Source organism: Wyeomyia smithii, chromosome 2 (assembly GCF_029784165.1).
Source record: "Wyeomyia smithii strain HCP4-BCI-WySm-NY-G18 chromosome 2, ASM2978416v1, whole genome shotgun sequence".
Taxonomy (NCBI): Eukaryota; Metazoa; Arthropoda; class Insecta; order Diptera; family Culicidae; genus Wyeomyia; species Wyeomyia smithii.
Window position 1 is genome coordinate 144,179,197 of NC_073695.1, and position 10,876 is coordinate 144,190,072.

At 39.8% G+C, this 10,876-nt stretch overlaps 2 protein-coding genes across 2 annotated transcripts; both read left to right on the plus strand.

Annotated features, from left to right (window-relative positions):
* The first annotated feature begins 7,675 nt into the window (after positions 1-7,675).
* LOC129720017 (uncharacterized) lies at positions 7,676-8,506 on the plus strand. The gene has a single exon (XM_055671425.1). It carries the CDS (start codon positions 7,676-7,678, stop codon positions 8,504-8,506), a length of 831 nt encoding a protein of 276 aa, XP_055527400.1.
* Positions 8,507-8,580: 74 nt separating this feature from the next.
* Positions 8,581-10,510, plus strand: LOC129720018 (uncharacterized). The gene is made up of 2 exons (XM_055671426.1): positions 8,581-10,429; positions 10,494-10,510. The coding sequence occupies exons 1-2, from the start codon at positions 8,581-8,583 to the stop codon at positions 10,508-10,510; spliced, it is 1,866 nt and encodes a 621-aa protein (XP_055527401.1).
* The last annotated feature ends 366 nt before the right edge of the window (positions 10,511-10,876 follow it).

Sequence of the window (10,876 nt, forward strand, 5' to 3'; positions counted from 1 at the left end):
GTAAGAGCAGTGAGAGAGAAAAGTTATACAGAAAGTAAAATATCCCATGTCTAAAATATTCTTTGGTCAAAACTCTACAGTTCAAGCAACCAATAAAAAATCGCACTCAGTATGATTTTCGAAGAGCTCAGGGGCTTTTATTTGAGCATGCGAACATCAAAATCGGAATAAGCGTTCTGTAAAATGAGTGTTTTTATTATTTTTCTTTTTTGGGTCGATTTTAATATACTACACATATAAACAACATATTTACACATACATACGTACAGGCACACATACACAAACATACATAAATTGTTCAATTCGTCGATCTGAGTAAATTGGTATACAACACATGGCTCTCCGTGCCATTAATTTTGCCTTAAAAGTTAAATGACTCATATAAAAAATACTCTTTGATCAATATTTTAAAATCTAAGCCACTAATCAAAAATCCACTCGGTAGCATTCTGGGGGAGCACAGTAGCTTCCGTTTGCGTATAAGATCATTCAAATCGGATATTGCGTTCTGTAAGAAAGGTGCGTTAGTATTTTGCGGCACATACATACAGACAACATACATACACACACACACATACACACACACACACATACACACACACATACACACACACATACACACGAACAGACATTGCTCAGTTCGTCGAGCTGAGTCAGATGGTATATACGATTCGGCTCTCCGGATCATGGATCTATTTTGCGTTTTTCGACCGATTTTATAACCTTTGTTTAGTATAACGAAGGTAAAACAACAAGATAATTGTAACCAATTTCAAAACAGCTTTACTTAGAAAAAATGTATTTTTTACTTCAGAATCAGGCTGTCAGATAGTAGAACAGTATAGGATGTGTAGAAAAAGGGACCTCATAGACATCAGCAATGACCCATGCATCTCAAAAGCACTACAAGGCACCAAAGCAACCTGCGACTACAAAGAACTAAGGAACAGAACGGAGATTAAGCAGATTGACGGTTATACGGTAATCATCAAGAATATAATAGATCCGATCACCATAAGCTCTGAAGAATGTGGCTTAACCAAAAGACAGATAACCGAAACAATTACGGCAACTTTCAAAAAAATGTTTACTGATCATCAATGGCACACAATATAAAGACGAAACCACCGTGAGCCAACACGAATTGACGCTCATTCCTATGTTTGGAATAAACATCCAAGAAAGGAAATCTACCTCAGAGTTCGATTTAGAACAACTTAGTACAATGCACATTACAAACCGCCAACATGTACACAAACTGGAAATACACAAAACAACATTCAGAAAACTATCCGACGTCTAATCCTAGTATTAGCATTACTAGTCATTCTAGCCATGCGCCTTTGGAAGCTATCCAACCATGGATCAAACAAACCATGTCCTTCCACAGTTTCCACGATTCAAATCGGAACATCATCTAATCAAGATTCCGTCCCGAACGCTCGGCAATAACGGACGCATCAAATTAAACGGTCTCTTAAGGAGCGCTCAAAGCGTTCTTACGCTGAAATTCATAAGAAGACCGCGACCACTTCTACCATAACATCGAACCCCTTTGATCTGTTGTCTTCGGATGAAACGGACTCTGACGATCCACCAGCAGAAACGTCCTACGCCAATCCTGGAGAATCTAGAAAGAGGAAAAATATTTCCTCTCCTAAGCTTCCCAGGAAAGGCCCTAAGGTTTCTCAAGATGAAATGAATAATACGAACAAATCTAAAAGTGCTGCGGAAAAGCCGAAGCAAACTCCTCCTGGGCTTGCAAATTTAAAGTCTCAGAAGGAGTTCCCAGCACTTCCTGGAACATCTAAAACCCCAGTTGTTCCTTTTGCACATCCAGTTGATAAATCAAATGCTGGACTGGTCATTTTTTTGACATTGTGGACTGGATTATTGAAACTTTCAATGTACCCGATCCAATTAAAATTTTTCTCACAGCATTTCTCCCAACAGTTAGAACATTTTTGAAGCAGTTGACTGCCCAATGGCCCCTCCTTGCAGCGATTGTACCCTTCGATGCCTAATTCAACTGCGTAAACGAAGGATTCTATCTCTGTCTTACAGTGGAATTGTAGAAGTATTTCACCAAAAATTGATTCGTTTAAAGTTTTGATAAATAAAAACAAATGCGATGCATTTTCCCTTTGTGAAACTTGGCTTACTTCAAATATTGATCTCAACTTCCATGATTTTAATATTATTCGCCTTGATCGAGACACTCCATATGGGGGAGTACTTTTAGGGATTAGAAAGTGCTATTCTTTCTATCGTATTAACCTCCCCTCGATTCCAGGCATCGAAGTTGTCGCATGTCAAATGACAATACAAGGTAAAGAGCTTTGTATTGCCTCAATATATATTCCTCCCAGAGAACAGGTTGGGCAACGGCTGCTCTTTGATTTAATAGAACTTCTTCCCTCGCCACGTTTGATTTTGGGAGACTTCAACTCTCATGGTGTGGCTTGGGGTTCCCCTTACAATGATAACCGCTCCTCTTTAATCTACAACCTTTGCGATGACTTCGACATGACTATTTTAAACAACGGTGAAATTACACGTATCCCGAAACCTCCAGCGCGCCCAAGCGCTTTGGATCTATCCTTATGTTCGACGTCGCTACGGTTGGATTGCACATGGAAGTTAATCCTCGATCCTCACGGTAGCGACCATTTGCCTATTCTTATTTCAATTACTAACGGGTTAACTCGCATTCGACCAATTGACATTCCGTATGACCTCACATGGAATGTCGATTGGAAGTTATACGAGGAAATGATTTCAAAAGCGGTCGAGTCGATTCAACATCATCCACCACTTGAAGAATACAACCTCCTCGCGGGCTTGATTCTCGACGCCGTGTTGCAAGCCCAAACGAAGAAATACCCGGCGTAACGATCAAAGAACGGCCTCCCACTCCGTGGTGGGACCAAGAGTGCTCCGATGTCTACACGCAAAGATCCGACGCGTTTTTGGCCTTCCAGAAGGGAGGTATACCTGGCGACTATATACGGTATTCGGAGCTTAATACCAAGCTTAATAGTTTGGCTAAAGCAAAGAAACGCGGATATTGGCGTCGGTTCGTAAACGAGACGTCGAGGGAGACATCGATGAGCACTCTTTGGAACACAGCCCGAAGAATGCGGAATCGCGTAACGGTCAACGAAAGCGAGGAGTCTTCAAGTCGGTGGATATTTGATTTTGCCAGGAAAGTATGTCCGGACTCTGTTCCTGAGCAAAACATTGTTCGCGATGCGTCTCCGGGCCACGACGCGATAGAATCACCTTTTACGATGGCAGAATTCTCAGTAGCCCTCCTGTCCTGTAACAATAACGCGCCTGGGTTAGATAGAATCAAATTCAACTTGTTGAAGAATCTACCCGGCAATGCCAAGAGGCGCTTGTTGAACTTGTTCAATAAGTTCGCTTTCTCATTACCCAGTATCGAGCAGTGAGAAGGGACACACGCTTAGGTAATCTGATACGATTTTTCGGATAAAGCACTCAGATGTTCCCGTATTTTCCCCAGGAAATACGGAGAGTGCTTAACATCTTTCATCGATCGGAGAGCCTCAATGGAGCTGAGACTGTCCGTAAAGATGAAATAATGATCCGTGGGCATTTTTTCGATAATCCCTAGGGTGTACTGAATTGCAGCTAATTCTGCGACGTAAACAGAAGCAGGATTATCGAGTTTATGGGAGACGGTTAAATTGTTATTGAAGATATATATATATATATATATATATATATATATATATATATATATATATATATATATATATATATATAAATATATATATATATATATATATATATATATATATATATATATATATATATATATATATATATATATATATATATATATATATATATATATATATATATATATATATATATATATATATATATATATATATATATATACGTGTTGTTCCGATCGAAGCAATGGAAGTTTATATCTGGTTATTTTATATTCTCTAAGTTCCGATGGGTCTTCAACATTGTCTCGATATCATAAAATTTTCTTGATAGCAGAGTCGCGCACCTCTTTCCTATCATCAAACAACATTGATAGCAAGATATTTTCCGAATGTGCAAAATATGGATTATTTTTAATTACATGATTGACAACAGTGCGTAAATTTGGCTCCAGAAATTGTGCCCAAGTAATGTACTTGAAAAATAATACACTACCGTACACGACAGAGCTGTAATACTTGATATTAAAATACATTGGCACATAAACCTTAATTATAAATTCAACCAGAATTCTTAAATTTTTAGGTGGTTTTTTCATTGTCACATATAATCGTAATAATCTAGCGGCCTTGGTGAGCCAGCGAGAATGTACAATTTTCCCTGGTTTTATGTTAGCCAGATCCACAGAAACCACGCCATTAGAAATTGCATGTGCGATGTCGTATAAGTACTGCGAATCGGTGGAATATTCGTGCTGTTCTGCAACAGGAGGCATATTTTCCAACGCAATTCTCTGAAAGTCGCTCACCACCTAAAAATATATAATAATTGAATAAATTTATTTATTACTAAATTTATATATATATATATATATATATATATATATATATATATATATATAAATATATATATATATATATATATATATATATATATATATATATATATATATATATATATATATATATATATATAAATATATATATATATATATATATATATATATATATATATATATATATATATATATATATATATATATATATATATATATATATATATATATATATATACATATATATATATATATATATATATATATATATATATATATATATATATATATATATATATATATATATATATATATATATATATATATATATATATATATATATATATATATATATATATATATATATATATATATATATATACTCTACCCGTCATAAGTTTGGAATCGCTTTACTGAGTATTGCAACACTCAGTTTGAATATTGCAACACCTCCCGAAAAGTTTTGCATCACCTGGAATAGGCGGATATCTCGTGTTTTTGACAACCTAGAATAATGCGGTTTTCAGCAAGCTTGTTCAGAAGGTCAAAGGCTACTGTATGGTGGCCAATTTAGTGTGAAATTTTATCGCTGGTGGGCGCACAATTTGTCGTATTTTGAACATAACTAATCTCACGATTCTGACCTGCTAGAAAGTTTCGGCGTTCAGCAAACTTGTTCAGGATGCAAAAGGCTTCTACATGGTAGACAATTTAGTACTGAATTACCCCACTATGCGGCGCTAGGGTACATGTGGTTCTTCGTATTCAAACTTCAACTTATCGCACGAATATTACTACCCAGAAAGTTGCGGTCTTCGGCTAGTGCCACCAGTTGTGGTCAAGCACGCCTAAACACAGTACATATAACGCCGCATGTGTGTTGAGGCTATTTTCATTAAAATTCAGTGTCAACACAAATCAAAAACACCTAGTGTCTAATTGAAATACGACTTCGCAACTGTGGTAGTCAAATCTTTTAATATCGGATTAGAGACAAGTCTATTGCAACTCTTAGGTGCCGAGGTCATCAATTTAGTCGCGTTATCATCAATTTTCCCATAGTAAAACGGGTTGTGTATGTTCAAATAAAAGTACTTCTTTAAAATAAACACACACAAGCTTACGTATTGTGTGTGATGGTCAAATTGTTAACATTCAAATTGATTTCACTTCGTCATGTGTAAACAATCAGTGTAAATGATGTGATTAATGAGCTAAACTAAGTTCGAAACGCTCAAAACTACATGCACACTAGCGCTGCGTTGCGGTTGAATTCCGCTCTATACTGTCCGCCAATTACAAGTCCTTGACTTCTTGAGTAACTTTGCTGAAAATCGCAACTCTCTAAATGGTGGGATTATCGAGCTAAATAGCGTTCAAAACAATCAAAACTTCATGCACACTAGCGCTGTGTTGTGGCTGAATCCCGAACTGAGATTTCCTCCAATCACAAGCCCTTGACCTCCTGAGCAACTTTACTGAAGACCACAACTCTCTAGGTTTTCAGAATCAAAAGATAGAGTTACATTGATTTGCACATATCAAGTGATGCAAAACTTTTCGGGGTGTTGCAATATTCAAACTGGGTGTTGCAATACTCAGTAAAGCGATTCCAAACCTATGACGGGTAGTGTATATATATATATATATATATATATATATATATATATATATATATATATATATATATATATATATATATATATATATATATATATATATATATATATATATATATATATATATATATATATATATATATACCCCCCTAGGGGTCTCCCATACAAAAATATAAAAAAATATCAAAAAATCACCATTTTTGGCACTTTATATGACAAAAATCAGTGAAATGGCTATTATTTTTCCGCACAAATGAAGTTTCTAGGAAAAAAATGTTTTTGTTTTGTTTTTGGATTTTTGTTTTCTCTTTAAAAATTTATTCGATCAGAACATAGGAAAGAAACTAAAAAATTATTGTTTGAAGTCTTTTTTGGTTTCAACACTGGGCAATTTCGCACGGCTCTCTAATGTCGCCTCCATAACAGCCTCTACATTTTCCGATATTACTCGTTTGGAAACGCTAGCTAGCAGTTGAACGTGTTGTTCCGATCGAAGCAATGGAAGTTTATATCTGTTTTTTTTATATTCTCTAAGTTCCGATGGGTCTTCAACATTGTCTCGATATCGTAAAATTTTCTTGATAGCAGAGTCGCACACCTCTTTCCTATCATCAAACAAACAACATTGATAGCAAGATATTTTCCGAATGTGCAAAATATGGATTATTTTTAATTACATGATTGACAACAGTGCGTAAATTTGGCTCCAGAAATTGTGCCCAAGTAATGTACTTGAAAAATAATACACTACCGTACACGACAGAGCTGTAATACTTGATATTAAAATACATTGGCACATAAACCTTAATTATAAATTCAACCAGAATTCTTAAATTTTTAGGTGGTTTTTTCATTGTCACATATAATCGTAATAATCTAGCGGCCTTGGTGAGCCAGCGAGAATGTACAATTTTCCCTGGTTTTATGTTAGCCAGATCCACAGAAACCACGCCATTAGAAATTGCATGTGCCATGTCGTATAAGTACTGCGAATCGGTGGAATATTCGTGCTGTTCTGCAACAGGAGGCATATTTTTCAACGCAATTCTCTGAAAGTCGCTCACCACCTAAAAATATATAATAATGTTTGGCATCACTAGTTGTCTGTTCAGTTGAGTTTGTTTACGTCGATTATTTATATCGTTTTTTTGTAGTGTTTCCACACTTTTCGGTTATCGCACACCTATCGAACTCTTCTTTGTTCTCCTGTTTGTACTGAGCAAGTGAAGTATTGTGCGGAAAATCGCCTCAAAGTGCTTAATTCAATGAAACTTTTGACGTGCTAAGTGCAGTGTTTTTGTGTTTGTAACCAGCTTGCTTTGCTGCACTGTTGTCCTGCTCGATTTTTTTCTCAACAGCGCCATCTCTCCGTCAAATCAACAATAAGCCTATCCACAAACCCTCCGTTTGAACCATCACAACATACTGCGAAGACAATCTATTCCAAGACTGTCCACATTACCGATAAAATACAGCCTAGTAGTGGGTGTTGGAACTTCATATATAGCATATATTAGCTATGGCTAAAACGTGTGCAAAATGCTCCGATGCTATTTCGGGCATTGATTTTGTTACCTGCCGTGGTTATTGCGGAGCGACATTTCACATGAGTACCTGTGCTGGCGTGTCACGCGCGCTGCTAGGGTACTTTACTTCGCACAAAAAAAATCTCTTCTGGATGTGTGACAATTGTGCCGAGTTGTTCGAGAATTCCCATTTTCGTATGCTGTCATCTAATGCTGGTCCATTGCCACAGCTGAACTCGCTAACTAACGTGATCTGTGAACTACGCGGCGAAATAAAACAACTACACACGAAACCGGCTGCCCAATTTTCGCCGTCTCTACGGAATCGTTGGCCAGCAGTAGATCAACACAGGCCCTTCAAGCGACCTCGAGAATCAGATGCAGCCCCACGATCTTCGGACAACTGCACTGCCGGTAGTAAGCGGACTCTGGATAACTTCGTCGTAGCACCCGTTACCAATAACACCGAAGAAAAATTCTGGTTGTACATATCTAGGATTCGACCTGATTTCTCTACGGAATCTATGTCAACTATAGCGAAAGCCTATCTCGAGACCGACAACGACCCCGTTGTTGTCAAACTTGTTCCGAAGGACAGGGATATTAGCACGCTTACGTTCGTGTCTTTTAAAATTGGAGTTGATCCATCCCTAAAGGCCAAGGCACTAGATCCAGAAACCTGGCCGGAGGGTACTCTCTTTCGCGAATTCGAGGATTATAAGGCACAAAAATTTCGCGTACCGCTGAAAACCAAAAAATCAACGACACCGCTATTGCTATCCCAGGCTTCGTCTCCAGTAACGCCCATGATGGGATTGAGCTAAACCCGGAATACCCCCTCGCAGCTACACAACCATGCCACAGTGACCGATCCACCATCTTCGAGCTAGCGACTTATATGGCTATACCGGGACGCACGCAACAAGGTTTAATGGGAGTCCCCTCTGACTCTGTCTCGGTTCTACCATCTTCGAGAATCGATAATCTCTCCGATCTTCGTCAATGTTCCCGCCAACAGAGCCGTCCCGGTACTGAGTTCAGAGCAACAGAGGGGGTCTTCCAGCCTGTTATCTCAAGCAAGTATCCGACTCAGGCGCGTTTCGATTGCTCTTTGCTCCCCGACACCTTTTTAAATTTCAGCGTCGATAACGAGGCCTCCAATATTGGAATGCAGCTGCAACCGGGACGCAATGTGGAAAGCAGTATGGAAGCCCCCGGTTCCTCTGCCCCAGTCGCGCCTATTGCAGCCAGCGCTCACCACAGTCGTCTCGGTCCTGAGGGCAGATGTGGATCGGGGGTCTTCCAACCTGCTTCAGCAGGCAAGTATAATTACAACTCGTCCCAATCGATGCCTGAAACCGCTTCGCATTTCAGCTGCGTTTCCGGCACTTCGATAACACGACCAACAAGCAGCCTGCTTTCTAGCCGCCACCAAGAGGTCACCGTGTACTACCAAAATGTCGGCGGTATGAACAGCGTTGTTGATGATTTCCGCGTTGCCGTCTCGGATCTTTGCTACGATATCATAGTTCTTACGGAGACTTGGCTGGATTCCCGCACACTTTCTCGTCAGGTGTTTGGAAATGACTACGAGGTTTTCCGTTGTGATAGGAGCTCCGATAATAGTCGCAAATCTACTGGTGGTGGCGTTCTCGTGGCTGTTAATTCCAAGTTCGAAGCCAAAATTTTAGTGGATGCTGCCTCTTTGAGCCTGGAACAAGTTTGGACAGCGATCAAACTGGGCGATCGTAAGTTGTTTCTCTGCGCTCTGTACATACCTCCGGATCGAGTACATGAGCGTGAATTGATTGTTGCTCATTGTCAATCAGTCTTCTCAGTGTTGGAAACTGCAAAACCAACAGACGAAGTTATGGTGTTCGGCGATTTCAATCTTCCCCGGATTTCGTGGAGAGAATTTCGAGACGGGTTTTTCTTTCCGGACTTGGATCATTCGAGCATCCATCCTATCGCAGCTTTACTTCTGGATTGCTATAGCTCAGCCACACTCACTCAAATTAACCATATCACCAACCAGAACAACCGCATTCTAGACCTCTGCTTTGTGAGCGCCCAGGACACGGCCCCATATTTATGCGAGGCCCCTGCTCCATTGGTTAAAATAGTCCCCCACCACCCACCATTATTCGTGACTATAAACGCCGAATCGAAACGCGACCTTGACACTGCATCTGCTACCGTATCTTACGACTTCCGCAAGGCTGATCACCAGAAAATCGCTGAGTTTTTCTCCGAGCTCGACTGGAACTCCATTTTTGACTCCGTCGATGCCGATGTCGCCGCTCAAACTTTCTCCAACGTATTGGCCTACGCCATCGATCGATACGTCCCAAAGAAGTGCCAGCATCCTGCTCCCCGACAGCCGTGGCAAACAAGAGAACTTCGGCAGTTGAAATCCCAGAAGAGAGCCGCCTTGAAAAAATTTACTAAGCACCGTACACTGTCCCTAAAACGTCATTACGTGAGAATCAACCACACCTACAAAAGTGTTGCGAAACGATGCTTTCTCCGATATCATCAAGATTTACAGAGAAAGCTCAAGGCTCGTCCCAAACAGTTTTGGCGGTTCGTCAATCAACAACGACATGAAGGTGGTATACCCTCTTCTATGACATTCAACGGTAAGGAAGCAAGCACCCCGCAGGACATCTGTCAGCTTTTCTCCGAAAAATTTGCCAGCGTGTTCACTGACGAGACACTGAGCGATCATCACGTCGAACGTGCCGCCAGTAATACCCCACAGTCCGGTCAAACTTTGAACACTTTTCATTTAGACGCGACAATGATTTCTAGAGCCTGCTGCAAACTAAAAGCTTCATTAAACCCAGGTCCTGACGGGATTCCGTCGACGTTTCTTAAAACGCAGATTGATAACCTAATATCTCCGCTTCTGCATGTTTTCCAGCTATCTGTCGCTTTCGGCGTCTTCCCGTCCTGCTGGAAATCAGCGTACATGTTTCCAGTACACAAGAAGGGAAACAAAAACGATGTGAGCAATTATCGTGGCATCACATCGCTCTGTGCTGTTGCCAAACTGTTCGAGCTTGTTATCATGGAGCCTTTGCTCGCTCACTGCAAAGCTTTCATAAGCACTGACCAACATGGATTCACAGCCGGTCGCTCCACCGCCACCAATTTACTTTGCCTCACTTCGTACATCAGTGACAGTATGGCGT